The 20,954-nt window shown below is 32.6% G+C and overlaps 1 protein-coding gene across 5 annotated transcripts in view; it reads right to left on the reverse strand.

Moving 5' to 3' along the window:
- The window catches only part of LOC118197409 (uncharacterized), a 99,934-nt gene that overhangs the window by 13,440 nt on the left and 65,540 nt on the right, over positions 1–20,954 (reverse strand). For 3 of the 5 annotated variants that reach the window (XM_085816904.1, XM_085816901.1, XM_085816902.1), the window contains exon 4: positions 12,532–12,675. In XM_085816904.1, coding sequence (XP_085673030.1) covers positions 12,532–12,675 — 144 coding nt within the window. The remainder of the gene's footprint in view (positions 1–12,531; positions 12,676–20,954) is intronic. The other 2 variants (XM_085816905.1, XM_085816903.1) reach the window with 1 other exon arrangement.

A 20,954-nucleotide genomic window follows, 5' to 3' on the forward strand; every position in this document is an offset into this window, starting at 1 on the left:
AAGATGAATTTTGTGAACAGCACTTTCTTCGTACACACACGAGGCAAGATGATGGCAGATACGTAGTGGAAATGCCAATTAAGGAGGAAGGACTTAGCCTTTTAGGGGAATCGAGAGAAAACGCTAGCAAAAGACTGAATTATCTACTTAAACGCTTCACTCGCAATCCCGCAATGAAACACTTATACGAAGATTTCCTTAAGGAATATAATAAATTAGGCCATTCCGAAGAAATTGATGAAGGGGATAGCTCTAGTTTCTCATATTATCTTCCTCACCATGGGGTTTTCAGACCTGAGAAACCTAGCACTAAACTTAGGGTAGTGTTCGATGCCACTGCTCCTACGACTACTGGAAATTCGTTAAACGATATTCTGCTGAATGGAGGGTTCGTTCAAGACGAACTATTTGATATTATTTGCAGATTTCGAACGCATAAAATTGCCTTCACAGCAGACATTGTAAAAATGTATCGTCAGATTTTGATTAAAGAACATCAAAGAGATTTATTACGCATCTTATGGAAGAGTAGTGAAGAAGAACCAGTTAAGGTCTATAGACTGAAGACTATAATTTACGGTACTTCCAACGCACCATATCTAGCAACACGCACATTTAATCAATTAGCAGAAGACGAGAAAAACAATTTTTCGTTAGCAGCCCCAATAGTACAAAGGGATTTTTACGTCGATGATGTACTCACAGGAGCCCATACTCTAATAGAGGCTAAAGAATTACAGTCGCAATTGATTAACCTATTATCACGTGGAGGAATGCGTCTGCACAGATGGTGTGCTAATCATCCTGATCTTTTGCAGTTTCCGGATGGACAAGAGGAATATTCTTTCAGTAATTTCGATGACGATCAGAGCATCAAAACTTTAGGATTATTATGGAATCCAAAGATAGATTGTTTTTCGTACAAATCAACGATCAAGAAACCAATTACTTACACAAAGAGAACAGTGTTGTCTGATATTGCTCGCATTTATGATCCATTAGGACTGCTTGGTCCAGGGATAACAAAAGCAAAAATCTTCATCCAAAGACTTTGGTTATTGAGGCTTGATTGGAACGATCCGCTACCCGAAAGGATAATTAAGGATTGGCAACTTTTTATTGATTCAATGCAATCTATCAACAATTTGAAAGTCAGTAGATATGTTTTACGGGATAGTTTTTCTGATATACAAATTCATGGATTTTCAGATGCATCAGAACACGCATACGGAGTAGCCATCTATTTACGCTGTAGAAGTGACAATAATTTATCTTCACATTTGCTTTGCAGCAAGTCCAGAGTAGCTCCACTAAAACCGCTGACAGTACCTCGACTGGAACTTTGCGCAGCTGTACTGCTAGCACAGCTTGTTGCAAAGGTGGTGCCTTTATTGAAATTGGACATCAGTAAAATATGTCTGTGGTGTGACTCAACCATAGTGTTAGCATGGCTTCAGAATCCTCCGCATGTACTAAAAACTTTTGTTGCTAATCGAGTGTTGCAGATCCAAGAGCTAACACATACATGCCAGTGGAATTATGTGCGTTTAGAGGAGAACCCAGCAGACCTTATTTCCCGAGGACTGAATTTTGACAAGCTGCATGATGCTGATCTGTGGTGGAAAGGTTCTCCATTCTTGAGTGAAGGTGTCATACCTAACAAGAACATTGACTTTGAACAATTAGAAAAAACAGAGACATTTTCTAATGAACTGAGAAAAAGAACTGACATTGCTTGTTTATGCACTTTGCCTTCAAAATTTATTGATAATGTCCTAGATATCACTAACAATTATTTAAAATTATTACGTATTGTTAGTTATATTTTCAGGTTCATTTGGAACTGTAGGTGTGCAAAACAGAAAGAAGCACAGAGAAGAACAGGAGGAGTAAGTTCAAAGGAATTAAATGAGGCAGAATCCTTTTTAGTAAGAGAGGTTCAAAAATGTAGTTTTTATTCAGATTACAACTCCCTCGCACAAGGTAAACCATTAATAATAAAAGTAATTTACTTTCTTTGAACCCTTTTTTGGATGCAAATAATGTAATGAGAGTAGGAGGCCGATTACAAGGGGCCAATGTAATGTTTTCACAAAAACATCAAATAATTTTGCCTGTTAAATGCAAACTAACTAAGCTGATTGCTGAGCATTATCATCAGAAATATTTACACGTAGGTTCGCAAGCATTATTGTGTTTTATGAGACAGAAATTTTGGCCATTACAAGGTAGGAATTTAACTAGAAAGATTACCCATGAATGTATAATTTGTAGTAAAAATAAACCAGTCACTATGGAACAAATTATGGGGCCATTACCTGCAAAGCGTGTAAATCCAAGCTCACCCTTTAATCATGTCGGCACCGATTTTTGCGGTCCATTTCTTATTAGGTACAAGGGACAGATGAAGGGAACTCTTCATAAGGTATATTTAGCTCTTTTCATTTGCCTTATAACAAAGGCAGTGCATCTCGAACTAGTGAGTGATCTCACCACTGACGCATTTATTGCCACCTTAAAGAGATTTATTACTAGGCGCAGAAAATGCTCAATCATTTTCTCAGACAACGCAAAAAACTTCGTTGGCGCAAATGCCGAATTGCAAAGAATTAACAATTTAATTAGAAATCCTGACAAAAAATTATCAGATTATTTAGGTGAAGAAGGAATAGTATGGAAGTTTATTCCCCCACGGACACCTAATTTTGGTGGACTATGGGAATCTGGAATAAAATCCGTGAAATATCACTTAAAGCGGATTGTAGATAATGCAAGGTTGACTTTCGAGGAGTTATTAACTGTAGTAACTCAGATAGAGTCTGTTTTAAATTCTCGCCCTATTACTCCCTTATCTTCCGATGTAAATGATTTAGAGGCATTAACACCAGGTCATTTTCTCATTGGAAGACCCTTGAATGCTATAGTAGAACCCGAATTAATTGATATACCTGAAAACAGACTCTCAAGATGGAAACGAACTACCAGATTTGTCCAGTTGATATGGAATCGTTGGCATAGGGACTATTTAAACACACTACAGCAGCGTTCAAAATGGAAGGTAGAACAAACGGATATTAAAATATTGTATGCTAGTACTAGTTAAGGAGGATGAGCTTCCTGTCTGTAGATGGGTGTTAGGGCGCATTACAAGAATTTTTCCTGGAGTTGACGGTAAGGTTAGAGTAGTAGAAATACAGACAGCAAAGGGAATTACAAAGCGTGGAATTACAAAAATTGCAATTTTATCCCAAGAAGTAGCTTAGTTAAGTGTTAGCTTATTATTATAAAACTTGTATTGTACATTGTATTGTGTATAAAAATTTTTATTGAAAATTGAATATTATTATATTGAATTAAGAGATGTTATTCGTATTGCATTATTGTATAAGGTAGTAATTGTACAATTTTGTAGGTTATTATGAGTATTATCGCACGAAATTATTGAAGTAACCCTTCAATGCTGGGGGGTATGTTAAGTCATTAAGACTATTTAACTGTAGGATTACGTAATTTTTTCTCTTCTTGGCGCCTTGCATGGCGCAGATGTTCATTACAGCAACCCTGTAAACGCTTACTCAGTTTTATTTTTTATTGCTGTTGTTGTTAGTAGTAAGTCATCGCTTGAAAGATGGCACGCATTTGATTAAAGTTGTCGAATAAAATATTTAGTACAGTCCACTTCTAGTTAATTTGAAATTGTTGTATAACAACGCACGCATCGCATGAACAGTTAGTTTGTAGTTCTTATTTGTTTTAAGTTCAGATCACAAGTGCTGAACTTTGTACTGTACTTATGCTTCACAGCTGCAAACTGTGAAGAATAAAGGGTAATTAAATCCTTCCCATTTGTGCCATATCTTCTACAATTTCAAAGAAAAACCCTCTGAGCGTTACGGGTTTAGCCCTGAAATTTCAAAGTTCCTCAAAATGTCACGAATAAGTGATATTTTCTTGATTTTAATTAAAAAATGACTCTTTCATTTTGTACCTTGATTCCTTTTTTTCCAATATACATCCAAACTGAAATAGGATACATTAAAAGCTAGCAGAAATTTTCATGTGTAATGAATGTGGAAGGCAACCTTCTGTACGGATAAGACCCCAAACATGTTGGCCAAAGCAGACATGTTTAGACGAAATAGTAGTCCTAATAAATGTAATAACTGAACAATTTTACAATTATAATATAAAATCGAAATCATAAAATAAAACATAATAACTGAATAATTATAACTAAACTATAATTATAATGCAAAAATTATTTATTATGTTTTATATTAAAATAATGTATAAACAGCCAAAGTAATTTTTAAAACACTTTTTTTTCACAAATATGTAACTAAAAAAATGCACAAAATTAAACATGATGTAATAAAACAGCTAATTATAAATGATAATCAGTATATCAGCTTAAATTATTTAAAAGCAATTTTCTCTCTTCTCATTTCTTTGCTCTTTTAAACGTCATGGAAACAGGGAGGAGAAAATAAGAAAACGGAAATATTTTCTACTGCATGATACTTGTCCATACAACCTATTTTGCGATTAGATCGGACCGAATGGCACATGTATGTTTGCGCTCGTTATCGCGGCTAAGGCGGTGGCACTATACTTTAAATATATATTTTTTTTTACCTTAGTCTTAGTTTTAACATAAAGGCTCAGTGCTACAAATGAAATTTCCATCACTTATGGATATTTTAAATGAGCAGAACAGGCAATTAAATTCAGTGCCGTCTAAGACTACACGTTAAATAGAACAAACTGGCTCCTATATTTTACCGGCGCATATTTAATGCATTGGCTCATGAGAAAGTCAAAACCGGAATATTATTACTAAACAGAGCTCGCAAAAATACTAACAGCAAGAAGCCATTGCTAGAAATTCCCTCAGCTAAAGATTAAAAACCTTCAGCTTAAATACACGCAAAGCTAATTTGTAATCTGGTGAAGAATATCGAAAAGAAAAGTTATAGTAAAGACTGAAATTATAATAACTAGCGAATTGCAAAGCTAATTAATTGGCTCTTTAAGCGGTCTCACCACTGGCCGAGCGGTTAAAGACTGCTGATAGTTTGTACGGAAACGAACTTAGGCGAACGAGCTGGCACGGTACGTGTTTTCTGCCGTGTGTAACGTGAATACAAGCGACTTTTCAGTAGAAAATCCTCCATGAAGGCTTTCCTCAGACAAACAGCTTCTAAGTCCTTTGCCAATATTTAAGAAAACAACCAATCTAATTTATGCGCAATTTCTAAACTAAGAAAACCAGAAATTTACCGAAGCCTATTGTAGTTATCCATTGGGAAGGATGTAATAGATACAGTGCCAGTGGTTGAATTGCCAAGATCACTCACATAATTTGTACTTTTTGGCAGAGTTAGGTGAGAGAAAGCAGAAGTTATGGTGCTAACATTTTAAATAATACAAAATTAGCGATTATGTCCAGAGAAATGGACTATGTTTGAAATTACTTTACAATAAGAATTTTAATAAATTTTAGTATAACAGAAAATGTAACAGAAATGATAATATGAAAATAGATGTAACAATAATCATCATTTATTATATTATTAACGATCAGAAACGTAGTTATTCTAAATCCTATGTTTACATAAAAAAATATTTTGCTTTGAAAAAGGGGTCTTTGATGGTAACTACAGTTTGTTACAGTAAACTACAGTTTGTTTGAAAAATTTGCTATGCAGTAAAGGCCGCGAAGTATCTTTGGACATCTTCAAAATCTTTTTTGTTGCCTTTGCTACACACAGAAAAGAAAAGAAAAATCTTAAATTTTAGTAAATTTTATTGCTGTTAAAAATTTTTGTAGTAGAAGACAGCATGTTTTATTTACATTTTTGACGTATTGTTTGATCTTATTGTTCTCAAATGTGCACAGTTTTGAAATCAGTAAAATAAATTTCATTGCACATAAAATGAAATCAAGTAAAATAACGGAGGTAAAAATTTATTCTTATGAAAGAAAAAAAAATATCTCTACACTTTTTATTAATATTCTTTATAAATTAAAAAAACAGCGTTTCATGTATTATTACTAAATATTTATTAGGCATTATTAATAAAAATGAAAAAAATCTGAAAGTGTTTATATTTTAAAGGTCGCCCGAAAAGATTCGTTAATTTTTTTTTTCCCTCTCTCTTTTCCTTGGTTACTCTGTATTTGTTAATGCGATATTCAAGTTCCTGTTGACGTGCATGGAAGCTTTCACTGCTTTAATATGACTTTTCGACTGAGCCATTCTGATTCTCAGAGAGAAAACATTTATAAAAGAAGTCTTTCATATAATCCGACGAAAAGAGTAGTACGGAATCAGCAAGAGAGATTTAAGGGGCTTTGGAAATGTTTATCACTCGCAGCTATGCAACTAATCCAAATATGGAACAAAACGTGCTTAGGTAAACTCAAATATGACGATGGTGGTGGCGCAGTGAGAGGGCTTTCGGCTCTTGATAGGTTTATTCTTACATGAAACCCTGGGACATATGATACTTTTTCTTCTCCAATACCTTCCCTATACCAGCTCTTGCTTGTGGCATAATAGTGAGGCTAATGGGAACGGTTAAGGTAAAACGTTATGCTCCCTTCTAACTGGTTCTTTCTAGCATAAGATTTCTGCTGCACTTAAAATTTTTCACAGAACGTGTTCCGATCTTTCAGTTATTTTTTATTAGCTCTGTTATTTGCTCCTGTCAGCAATTGCTGGTAATAGTATGTTAAGCTAACGCTCACTCATTCGTAAGATGTCTTTATACACTCCAGCAAACAATGAAAAATAAAGAAATGCTACATGTGTACCTGTCTTTATCAACATTTGTATATTAGTTCTCAAAAATTGTTAAAATCCTAGTATTTAATTTAATTTTGACTGTATGCAGACTTTTTTCTCAGTGTGGGAAAGTGTACTTATTTCATTGAAATTTTTTTCTAAGGTGTGAGATTAAAAATTTGAATTTTGCATAGTTTTGCTGAAAGGTAGGAAATGACCAAAACTGTCACATCCAGCTTTCTTTATTTGATTTTTTTTCATAAACCAGGACTATGGATCTATGATCAAGCATTCAACACATACTTTTGGCGCAGTAATTTTGATATATAATTAGTGCTTTAAACGGAAATTCGAATTTTCTACTTTAATGTACAAAACTTCATATAATCGTGAATGAAATTGTTATTATTAGATAAGAATAAAAGTTACTCTTAATTGGTCTGAAATTTTCTGTGCATTATAATTCTGTATTGCCTGATGAAGCCAATCAAAACTTGTGCATCCGAAAGCTTTTATATACAACTACTTGTGCAAGTTAGCTAAGTGCATGAATTGTATGTTTAATTAATTAATTACATTAAGACAATTGTTAAGAAAAAAAGTAAAAAAAAATCAATTTAATAAAGGAAAGAGCGTTGTGTATATACTCTAAAAACAAGGATTAGAATTTAAAACTGCCACTCTCTCTTCTGTTCTATTTTTTCTTTCAGTTTTGCTCTATAGATGGTTCTGTATATCTAAGATATTTCGATTCTTGAACGGTTGCACATGTGCAAAATGCTTCCTCCTAAAGATGACATAGAACGCATCGATATCGTAAGAAATGTTTATACCTAAAATGTTAATAAAATTTTTAAAATGTTAAACTTTGTTACTGAAATTAATAGAAGCCCAAGTCTGGATTTCGTTTAGTGTTATATGTTTATGAATATTTCATATTTTACTTTTTTGTTAGTATGTGTATTACACAGAAAATAATTTTATAAACATATAAAAATAATTATATATAACAAATATTCTCTATTCGTATAAAGCTAATAAAAATTTAAAATTTAATAAAGTTTGTAGGATTTATATTTATTTTAACTAACATTTATTTTAAGTTTAAACTATCTTTCCTGTCAAGCCTTACTTTCCCCTGGAATTGCCAATGCCAGAGTATGTAAATTTTAGAAGAACGCGCAAGGATTCAAATTGTCAGCGGAAGTAATCTAAGTTAAATAGAAGGGAAACAAGTTCGAAAGTGTGCTTTCTTGCTTCACGAGCGTGGAGGTGGCTAGTTGGAAACTGAAGAACCACGCGTTTCGGCCTGTGTGCTTGCTTCGGCAGATTGTTAAATCGTTCAACGTAATATTCAGAAGTTTGCTGAATTATCAGCGGTATTTTAGAACGCGGTTAGGTTAGTTACGTTTAGAGAGCCTCGTAGTTAGTCACTTGTTATTATTCTTTTTTTAGTTTCTTATTTTTATTTTACCGCCGGGTCGGCGTAGTTTGTGAGCGTCAAGAGCACGCATTTGTAATTTCTAAAGTTGAATAAAAAGGGATTTAAACCCTTCTCAAGACTTTGTCTACTTTCCGGTTCTTAGCAGTCACCACTATTGTTGCGTGCAGGTTGGAAGCGCGCAACATTACATTGGCGCCCGAACACTTGTCGAACTGAAATGGCCGAAAATTGGAAGGAAGAGAACAGATTGATTGCTGAAGTCCAGGAAAGGTTGCTGTAAGAAGAGAGGGTTAAATAAGTATGTACAGAAATTTATTCTACCTTTTGTGAAAAAACAGTTTTTTTTATGTAAACGAGGCTCTTAAAATTTAGTTCAGAATTGTGGAAACTTTTCAACAGGTCGTTTCTAGGACCTGCTTCCAAGTTTACCAAATTCTGGCAGCGGCAAATGTAGGGTTTATATTTATTTTAACTAACATTTATTTTAAGTTTAAACTATTTTTCCTGTCAAACCTTACTTTCCCCTGGAATTGCCAGTGCTAGAGTATGTAAATTTTAGGAGAACGCGCAAGGATTCAAATTGTCAGCGGAAGTAATCTGAGTTAAATAGAAGGGAAACGAGTTCGAAACTGTGCTTTCTTGCTTCACGAGCGTGGAGGTGGCTAGTTAGAAATTGAGGAACCACGCGTTTCGGCCTGTGTGCTTGCCTCGGCAGATTGTTAAATCGTTCAAAGTAATATTCAGAAGTTTGTTGAATTATCAGCGGTATTTTAGAACGCGGTTAGGTTAGTTACGTTTAGAGAGCCTTGTAGTTAGTCACTTGTTATTATTCTTTTTTTACTTTCTTATTTTTATTTTACCGCCGGGTCGGCGTAGTTTGTGAGCGTCAAGAGCACGCATTTGTAATTTCTAAAGTTGAATAAAAAGGGATTTAAACCCTTCTCAAGACTTTGTCTACTTTCCAGTTCTTAGCAGTCACCACTATTGTTGCGTGCAGGTTGGAAGCGCGCAACATTACAAGTTTAATTGCAAAAATAAAAATAATTGCTGCAAACTAATGTACAATAGCATTTAAATTCTAGGAGCATATGTAAATAAAGTGCACGTATCTAAAACCATGAAAAAATATATTATTCCAAAATATTAAATTTCATAAGTGAACACTTGTTGAGCAAGCAGGAGACAGACTTATCAAGGGGAAGTTGCCTTCAAACCCTAACTCTTCAATTACTCAATTCGTGTTTCGTCATCCGTATAGGCAAGGGTAAAAGTAAAATTCAAAACCAAAAGTAAAACCAAATGGTGTGAATTACTAAAATAGAAATTTAAATTAGTAGGAATTTTGAGAAATTAGCAACTTCATGACCAGAACTAAAATTAATTACATGTCAATTAAGAGTAGAAAACCAAAGTAATTTAGAACTCTTGCCTATAGAAAACTTCCCCTACACGAGTTATGCATGTAAACCTAAAATAAACTATATACAATTTATCAAAATATAAAAAATAATAATGAAAAGGCTAGTAAATAGCAAGTTTTAATTTAACTTACCTACTGCATATTTGAATTTCTGAGTGTGGACTAGCATTTACTAAACTAGGTGAAGTTGAGTAGTTTGTACTGCCAACTGTATAAGTAGAGGGCGCTAATACAATGTAAAGTTGAGTGTGAAGCTGCTACCTGTGAGAGCTATTGTAAAAAATCTATGCTGTAAACTTTAATGTAAAATGTAAAATGCTTGTTTTATGTGTAAAAACGTTGCTAACTTTGAGGCATTGTTAAAATATATAAGCGTAGGTAGAAGAAATTGGGGGCAAAATTTATATATGTTCTGAAAGCCTAATAATATATATATATATATATATATATATATATATATATATATTTTAAAGCTTAAGATTAAAATACCCAGTAAAAGCCGTAAGAATATTTGTCTCTACCTAGCTCTGTTTCCGAAATACATCACAAAAGAAATAAAAAAAAAAAATTAAAAAAATGTAAACAATTAACTTTAGAACCGAAAGTGCTAAATACATTAAAATGGCAACCTAGGAGTAACAAAAACATAGGTTAATTGCTCAGAACTTCAAACAGGACTTGTCAAGGGAAGAGTATATTATCAAATACCAGTAAAATGATAAAATACAAGAAAAATCCTAAAAAGAAACATGCCATTCTAGAATAAAATAAATGCAAACAAAAAATTCTAAGAATAAAAATGCAAGAATAAACTACTAAATATAAGTTCAAACTTTTTTTCAGTCATAAAAATTAATTTGATTGTCCTGTGTGCCAGCTCCTTAACAAAAAGGTGCCAGCTGAAGTGCGTAAATTAATAAACTTTGCCAAACATTTTTTTTAAAATTAAATTTACTAACTGTGAATGTGAAATGGTCAAGAGCAAATTTGCTAAAATCTTTTAAGTAAAACCAAAGAACGACAATTTCTTACCTTGAGTAGAAGCGAACTGCTGATGCAAAATGGCTTGCAAAATCCGGTAGCAAAAAAGTTGCCATGCTTGAATCAACCTTATAGCATGGTTACCAGAAAAGTGAAACCGTTATTTTTAACAAATGGCAGCGCAATCTAAAAAGAAACGGGTCTTTGCAAACTCTTGCTATGCTAATGGATGTTCTTGTGTAGAGACGTAAGGTTAATTGGAAAAGCCGGAGAGATGAAAAATGAGCAAATGCCTTCGGGAATCGAACCGCGGACCTCTGGATATCGGCCCAGCGTGCAGAACCACTACAGCACGAAGGCATGCTAGGAAAGCGGGAGAAATACCTTATATACTCCCCTTTTTAAAGGGTGATCAAGGTTTTAGGGGACCTAGTCGCCAAATCTTGGGTGTGGAAAATCATCATTCCCAACCCTTTTAGTTCGGGCGCCACTGTAGAGACATTAGGTTAATTGAAAAAGCAGGAGAAATGAAAAATGAGCAAACGCCTTCTCCGGGAATTGAACCGCGGACCTCTGGATACAGCCCAGCGTGCAGAACCACTACAGCATGAAGGCACTCTAAGAAAGCGGGAGAAATACCTTACACTTGAAGAGAGGTGTGTCTATTTGGGGATCCTGGGGGTCGTATTAGGAGGCAACGAGCTACAAGATGGCTATGTTTGAAGATTTCGAGTCTTTGCTTTAGTTGGCCACAAAGTTCAGGAAAAGGAAATGTGTTTTGTGAGTTAAAATCGTCATTCTTCACCCAATCGAGTTATAAAAACGTCTAAAGAAACGAAATATATATATGTATGTGTGTGTGCTTGTGTGTATGTGCGTGTAGGTCGAACATTTTAGAGATTGTGAAGAAATTTTAGTATTTTTTTAATTTTCCGTTTACTAGGAATTCATTCAGAATTTATTACCTATTTAGACCTAGGTTTTTGGATCTTGAGAGAGAGAGCATTTCTGGCGCTCGCGCTACGTGCCTAAATTCTGTCAGCTTTAGCTTGTTGTAACTATCTCGGTTTTCTCTCGCCGCCGAAACTTTAATCTGATGTATCGGTAAATTAACGAGCCATCTTGTAGCTTAGTATTTAACTGTGTAATCTTAGACTACTAATCAACGTTTAAATTTATTTGCATCACCAGGAGCTGTGGTTATTGTAGCACAATGCCGTGCTCCTATGTTCAGAGTTCTGTTTAAATAAAGGTTTGTTTTATAACCTTCTTAAGACTTAGACATAGTTTGTCTGTCTGTCGGTTCTGTCTTAGACATAGTCATAATTTGCTTCGTGTTTTTTTTTCGGGTTATACGGCTAAACGTTCCAGTACTAGACTAAGTATAAGCTTACAACTTCCTTCGATAAGTGGTTGCTTAAATTTAATTCAGAATTCTAGTACATGACTGAGAGCAATCTGTCAATACTGATAATTTGAATATGGTAACTCAGCTAGCATGCGAGAACACAAATGTAACGCAAAACAATTCTTTAAGTATGACAACTGTGTGTGTGATTATGGCAAAGCCTCGAGGGCTATCTGCCTAAGAGAAGGGATGCCTTCGTGGAGGACTTTCTAAGGGAAACTGGCTCGTATACACGTTACACATGGGGAAAACCCCTAAAAGGCCCATGCAGCCAGCCCGTTCGCGGGATTCGAACCTCGGACCGAACTACCAGAGTTCAGCGATTTTACCGCTCGGCCGCTGGTGGGCTTAAGTATGACAACAGAAATCTTTATAATAATGAGAAACGCTGCTTTGTTATAAAATATTGGCTCAATGCATTACTTCAAAAATGTCATTAAAGAACTCCTCTACATCTTGATAAAATATGGAAAGGAAACGTTTAACTTACTGGCAGTGCTTTTCTTCTGAGTCTACGACGGCGACATCTTCGTCTGATACATCTGCATGTGGCTATAAATACTATTATCGTTGATGCAAAAACAACACCAGCAGCAATTGGCATAACAATGCTAAGAGTGTATGCGTCTCCCTTCAACAAAAAAAGTTACAATATAATTATCAGTTATAGAACTTTATCACAACTATAATAATAATAATAATAATAATAATAATATAATATGAAAAGCATTACTCCGATAAGATTGATACGAAACGTTTTGGTTACAAACCTAATTTTTTTTAATACTTAGCTATGTAGTAAACCTTTTAGCTATGTAGCAGCTCAGATTATAAAATACGATAAATGAAGCAAAATAGCAAAAGAATTGTTGCCTTTTATCTGTGAAAGAAGCTATTGTTTAGGAATCTTATCTTTCGTGCTCAGTTTCTTCTATCACCGGTTTAGTCTTAGATTTTGCATATAATTTCACAATAGGAATAGTATATAGCCAAATCATTTTTAGAATTATATGAACACATTTTGATTGAAAAGAATTTAACAATTCTTTTCATCTTTTATTATCTTCCAGGCTTCTGAAGAAATGAAAAGTAATGATTTATAGTTTTAAAAAAAAGTTACAATATAATTATCAGTTATAGAACTTTATCACAACTATAATAATAATAATAATAATAATAATAATAATATAATATGAAAAGCATTACTCCGATAAGATTGATACGAAACGTTTTGGTTACAAACCTAATTTTTTTTAATACTTAGCTATGTAGTAAACCTTTTAGCTATGTAGCAGCTCAGATTATAAAATACGATAAATGAAGCAAAATAGCAAAAGAATTTTTGCCTTTTATCTGTGAAAGAAGCTATTGTTTAGGAATCTTATCTTTCGTGCTCAGTTTCTTCTATCACCGGTTTAGTCTTAGATTTTGCATATAATTTCACAATAGGAATAGTATATAGCCAAATCATTTTTAGAATTATATGAACACATTTTGATTGAAAAGAGTTTAACAATTCTTTTCATCTTTTATTATCTTCCAGGCTTCTGAAGAAATGAAAACTAATGATTTATAGTTTTAAAGAAAGAGTCGGTATCGTCTATATTTTATGCAGCATTCTGAAGGCATTTAATCTTAACATATGAAAATATGAAAATAACCCTAAAATAAGTACAATATTTCTTTAGAGGTAAAGATAGCGATAAAAGTGTCACCATTATTTTATAAAGCTTGGAAACAGATAACCTGGTCTTCCAATTTTAAGTATATTGTTGCGTTTTTTTTCTGACACCTATTGTTATGTTATTTTCGTCCTTCACGTCCGTACGGGATTCGTATGGATTTGGAGTGAATAATGACGACACTACTTGATGAAGTATCGAAACACACTTTATTAGCCAGTATTGTCTGGACCACGTCACAGTCATCGAAGTACTACTATAAACACGCTGACACAATCAGCGACACAGCCTTCACACTATCAGGCTATAACGGTGAAGAAAGCTTCACTGCAAAGCACCAGAGTAGAGCTCCCAACTCTGCTCGGTCGATCTCGGAACGCCACGTACTCTCGAGACTTTCCACGCTACAACTCGCGATGCACTCGACGACACACAGAGCACAGCTCCCGACTCTTCGGTTCAGTCGTTCCCGGAGCTCTCCTGGAAAAGAGCACTTGCAGACTTTTTGGACCGAACAAATTTGTCTCTTGTTGCTTTCTTCTCAATGGGGTAGGGGGAATTTCTCCCTTGCCATAGTCTGTTTGACAGTTAAAATCATATTGGTAGGAGATCATGGTCAGCAAGTGTTGGATTCTTCTCTCCCCACTTTTTTTTTCATAGCTACACATCCTCCGTTAAATTCCTTTCATGCTCCGTTACTGTTAATATTATTCTCTCCAAACTTTTTTTTATTGGTGTGCTGGAAGAAGAATAGTCTTCGTTTCTATCATCTCTTGAAATAGCAATATTATACATACATTCAGGGCTTAAATTCAACCGGAGCACGGTTGAACTAATTTTTAGTTTTTGAGTGAAACTACATTTCTAACCAAATTTCCAAATAACACGAAATAGAGTATTTTATTTATTATTTAATATTACCTATTAATTTGATAATTTATAGAATTTTTTTATAGTCTAGATAATATGATAGTTTTGTCGACTACTGTTTTTAATAGTATGAAATATAAAGCTTTGATATATAAATCTCTTTTCAGTATCAGCATTCATCCCCTTCAGGGTTTATACAAATTAATTGTTTTAAGATATGTATATTCATTTCTTTTAAAATTGTGTGTTCGGGCGGGCCTTATTTGCAAGTCTTCATTAGAAGAATGAAATTAATGAACCGCACTTTACTGCTGCATCAAGATAAAGTTAATCTTTTCAAGTCTGAGGTGTTGGTGTATTTAATTATGGCAAAGCTCACTAGGGCTATCTGCCTAAGGGGAGGGATGCCTTCGTGGAGGACTTTCTAAGGGAAACTGGCTCGTATACACGTTACACATGGGGAAAACCACGAAAACACCCATGCAGCCAGCCCGTTCGCGGGATTCGAACCTCGGACCGAACTACCAGTGTTCAGCGACTTTACCGCTCTGCCGCTGGTGAGCTTCAAGTCTGAGGAAATTTCACTTTTAAAATACGAACTTCAATTTCATAACAATATAATCACGTTCATGTAATATTGTAATTTAACACTAAAATAATACTTTATAATATCTGGAGTATTGAATGTAAAATAATTTGTAGAACAATACAGAATGTAATAACGAACAACAAAAATAACTAAATGTTTACACGTGACTTATAGTACTCACCATTACAATATTAATGACATTTAGGAAAATCACGCCTCATATTTTCAAACTTAGATGTTCATAATGCTTGTGACAAGATTCTCATTTAAATTATTATTAAAATTTTATTTGATATAAGATTTATATAAATTTCTAGGAAAAACTTTCATTGAAACATAATTAATTTTTATAACAATTTAAAGTTTTCTCTTTCGTACACAAACCCTGTATTGTTCTTTTATTGTTTCTAATTTTGTATTATATAATTATCTCCTTCTTCGAACAGCCAAATGAAATTATGCAGCATTTTTTTAATCTTCGGTTATTCTTCGCAAATCACATTATTTTGCTGTTTCCGAAGAATGGTGCCTTATCTGAAAATATAAATTTTGCAGAATTGCAGTCTTCTCTTCCTTTCTTTATTAAATGTGGTCCACTACTAACTGAGTAATAAAGTCACTGAACACTGGTAGTTTAACTTCATTTTAAAGACCGGCGAAACAGCTGGCTGCAGGGATGCCCTGTGGCTTTCGCCATGGGCAATGGGGTTATGAGTTTCTTTTCCTTAGAAAGTTCTACAGGAAAACATTTCTTTTCTTAGGAAGATAAGCCTCATGTTTTGCCAAAATTAAGACAAATCTTTATTGAAAGCTATAACTGCTTCATTTAGAGCTATATCAGCAATTGTTTTGCTTAAGCTACTTTCTTTGGTAAAATTTCCATAAATTCGAATTAAAGGATTCATTGAGGAAAGTTTAAATAAATTTGGATCTAGCAAGTCTATTTTTTTTTTAAATTTGATTTAAAATAATAAAGACTGCATTCAAAAAGTACGTCTTCTCACACAGCACTAAAATTATAATGAATATTACGTGTTTTTTTGGTGTAAACTAACTTCGATGGCAGCTGATGAAAAGTATTTAAATCAGAAATCTTGGACTGAAATTTTGCATATGCATATATGTATGTATTAATATATACATACAGAAATTCTTTGCAACAATAATATCCCAAATAATTTTTTCTCAAAATACTGCTGAAATATTATTTATTATGGACCAAAAAGTAATAAATATAGAACCAAAACAACAAAGACATGAAAGAAAGGAAATATAAAACCAGTAGAATCGCAAATTTCACGATAAAAATGTAAAAAGACGAAACAACTCAGGATATGGAAACTAGGAAAAACACCGATAACAATACAAATCCATAAAAATGCAATAAAAATAAAAGGAAGAGGAATGCAATCAATATTTGATTTAATGTTATCAAGAGGAGCTCGATCAGATCCCAATGGAATCAACTTTCTAGGAAAACCACTTTCTTTTTGTTCACTCCAAATTAGCTGATGAAGCATTATAGTTCATCCGAAAATTACGAATGCCTTCTCTACACTTTCGCTCTCCTATCAGTAATACATAAAAACAATTTCTAATGAAATAAATTCAGTTGCCTAATAAAGCAAAAAGTAATGCATACAATTACTGATATAAAAATGAAAACAAAATATTTTACTAAAACTAGATAATTCTTAATTAATTCTCTAGTTTTAGTAAATTATTTCGTGTATGGTTAACCTCTTGAACTAATAAATTCCTTTTAAAACTGAAAAAATTCATTCTTAAAAACTACAACGAAATACAAATTGTTAAAGACATGGTTCTTGATTTTTGTAAATTTAGACTTTCTAACTGTCTGGCTCTACGCAAAATTTATTTTAAAGTCAATTTTCTGCATCCGCAGTTTGACAATATTTGATTCTCTAAGAATCTTCAACGAATGTAAAGCTTACTTCCCAGTTGTAGACACCATACCAATAGTTGCATTTAAATATCAAAAGACTTTAAGCAAGTTGCTTACTAACTACCATGAAATAGATGAGTCAGCAGAATGACATTGCAAATTACCAATTTACAGTACTTACGTAGGTGCTCATCACCAGCACATAATAACTGGCAACCTGGATATCATACAAAACGATGAACTAAAAACACTAATTAGTTATGGAGCAAAATATAGACCAGTGAGATACATAAACAAAAATTACTGTTACAAGACTTTCGAAAACAGCATCAACAAATTTATAGTTAAAGCAAGCTATCAACTGAATTTACCCTACAGATACCTTTTTAAAATGGAAAGATGAAATACTTAAACACATTTCCACCGCACATAATCACCTCAAGTTTCAAAGTACATTAAATTGGTCACAACTACTGTCTGATATAAAAAATAATAATAATTAAAAAAAAAAAAACTTTTTACTATTACCAAAATAGATAAAGCAAATAATAACTTTAGCATTATATGAAAAGAATTCTACGCAGCAATTATTAATAAAGAACTTTTCAATTAGCAAACAGTAGAGAAACATCTATAATTAACAGAATTAAAACTTTTCATAAAAAATCTAAATATCTCTTTAAATCCAAAATACAACAGATTTACTAAACTATATATAGTTCCCAAATTCCATAAAACACCACTAAAATTCAGATTCATAGCAAATGGAACTAATAACTACAAGAAAAATGCAGACTACTATTTTGCAATTCAGCTTAAAAAATTGTATAATTGTTTTCAACGATTGTAACACTAATCATAACTATTGCTGGATTATCCATAACACTCCTGTCTTTAATGTCATTCAAACAATCAACATACAAAACATTAACTGCCATGGGCTTTGAAAACTTATATACCTCACTTCCTTCAGAAGAAATCTATAGTAGTCTTCTTGATCTGCCTAAACTCTTTCCTGCTATGCTCACGATTATGAACATTAGTAAATGGAAAAACCTACCTAAAATGCACCATTTTTTCAAAACTACATTAAATTTCATAATCAACTTTTTAAACAAGTCAGAGGACTTCCAATGAGCGCAGATTCCAGTACTTTCATCTGTAATCTCTTTTTATTTATCAAAGAATTTACCTTCCAAAAAATTTACAACAGCAAGAATTAAATTACTACAAGCGCACTTACAGATATATAGATGATCTTATTACATTTAATAATTTTAATAAGATTGAATACTGCGAGATTTATCCAGAATGCCTTACACTTAATAAAACTAATCATTCGCAAAATAACATCGACTATCTTGATCTTCAAATAATTAACTACAAAAAATTTTACTGTTTGATAAAACAAGAAACTTTAATTTCAATACTAACAAATTAATAAATTGGACTTCCAACATCTCCAAAAATGTTATTAGTAATACTATCCTAAATCAAATACAACGTATTAAAAATATTCGCACAGATACGATAGATCTACAAAGCGAAATTTTGCTCCTTATTAAAATTCTCAAAAATAATCTAATACCTAATCGATTTATTAACCATTGTCTTAAAAGGGCAGACGTTAAATACTCACTGTAAATCGTTTAACTGATAGGGATATGATAATTTGTTCCTAAACTGAGAAGGCGGTATAAATTGGATGACGGTATATATGGATAGTTGAAGGATTTGTACATAGTGTAATTACAAAATTGTATGTAATGTAAAAAATTGTTTTCAGACTTTTCTTATGCTGTTACTAAAAAAAAATGAGCCTATTTCATACTCTTTGGTCTGTCAGCTCGTTGACAGTGAAAATTACTTTTTTTCTACCTCGTTCCGACACGACAATTAGCCAGAAATTAATTAATTTCCATTCACTAGTTAGTATATTCAAAATTTTAACAGTCGTTTTCACTCACATAAGAACTCTGCAACATACCTCCCTACTGTAGAATGTACTATTTCAAAGTATCCTCACTGCCGATAACGGAATTTCGGACACCCCCCCTTCTGAGTAAGACACAGAAGAAAACTTTTTACCAACATCCCACTAGAAAGAACGTAAGTTAATTAATGCATTTCCTGGCCTTATTTTCATGTACACTTCACATTTCACTTTCTTATTATATATATTTCAATTTTTTACCTTTTATTTGATTTGTTTTTGCAAAGATAACATAGTTAAGTTTATTATTTTTCTCATTTTTATTTGAATTACTTTGAGTTCTATTTCATAATTACAGTTAAAATTACTACTGTTTATTATGCTTATTTTTATAAAAATAGTCTTGAATTAGCATGCATAAAAGCGAAGGTGACGAGGGACATTTACTCATGTATCTTGTAAATTTCACTACATAAATTGGCTATTCACTCAAAATTTCTAAAGAATCTTGTATTAGCGAAAATGCTTCATTCAGAATGAGTTCTTTGATACTCTGCTTTGGCTATAATCCCATCACTTCAAGGAACTACAATTTTGGCCTAAATTAATTTGCCAGTTTGGCATCATCATTCTTACTTATATAGTAAAAGATGAAACACCTTCGCATTTATTAATTATTGTTCATTGAACGGGAGTTGGTTTGTTCCCCTTGAAAAGTCAACTAATTTCCGATCAATAGCAATAATTACTTGTTTTTTACTTTCTTTTTCAAAGTTTGAAATTTTGTTATTCATGAATTAAATTCAAGTCCCCTTAGAAAAAAAAACTTTTTTTTTTTCATGATTTACATTCAAGTTTCTTTAAAACATTATTTTCGGAATTAAACTTCCCACATATGGGTTCCCTTTTTTTGATCCATTCTACTAAATTTATATTAGGAGATACTATAATCAATATTTCTTTAGTAAATAATTTATTACTATCTTACTTTGCAGCTATTGCGCAAGTATTAGAAAAACTTGTTTTCGAATTCAATGAATTTTAGATCATTCAAGATATATATATATATATTATAGTATCACAAATTTTTATTTTAAAACAAAGTTTTTCCCAAAATTATTTCCGCGCGAGATGCTGCTGAAAAATTAATCAGTTTTAGACAAAAATTAAGAAATTTAGAACCAATTTCAGGAAGACACGAAAGAAGTGAATTTCAATACCAGTAAAATCCAAAATTTCCTCTAAATATGTAAAAAATATCAACCAGTTGATTGCATTCCTCTTCCTATTTACTATTTTGAAATTTTTGTATTTTACATATTTGTAGTTTTCGGGAATTCTTCCAGTTTGGTGACAATTGGTTGATAATTTTTACATATTTATAGAGAATTTTGGAATTTACTGATATTGAATTCCACTTCTTTCGCGTCTCTGTGAATTTGGTTCTAAATTTCTTACTTTTTATCTAATATATATATATTTCACTTAAATATTCATATAATTATTTTTGTAACATGAAAAATATAGGAGAAATAAGAGAATAGTGTCACTTTATTCAGAATAAAATGCTCTACCCAATAAAGTAAAATTCTAAAAACCAATTTCTTGACAATTTTAAATATAAATTGTGAGTTCGAAATTAATTAATAAATTAAACTTGCATTTCGAGAAGGCCACGAAAATGTAATATAGCTGGACGAACCCAATTATGGGAATGAACGCGTATGTGTCGGTCTAGTCCGCTGAGTTTAATAAAGCATCAAACACGATGAATATTCTAATTTCAGAACCTTTTGCTCTTTTCTGTTTAACAGAAATTAAATACCACTGAATTTGACTGTTACGCAATTCTCTTTAGAAATAAGATTATAAAAAACATAAAAAGTAATCATTACATATAAGTTGCTACAAAAAGAATAATGAAAATTTGTTA

The sequence above is a fragment of the Stegodyphus dumicola genome, chromosome 5 (genome assembly GCF_044657685.1).
Source record: "Stegodyphus dumicola isolate Sdum_Otavi_A_Nest chromosome 5, ASM4465768v1".
NCBI lineage: Eukaryota > Metazoa > Arthropoda > Arachnida > Araneae > Eresidae > Stegodyphus > Stegodyphus dumicola.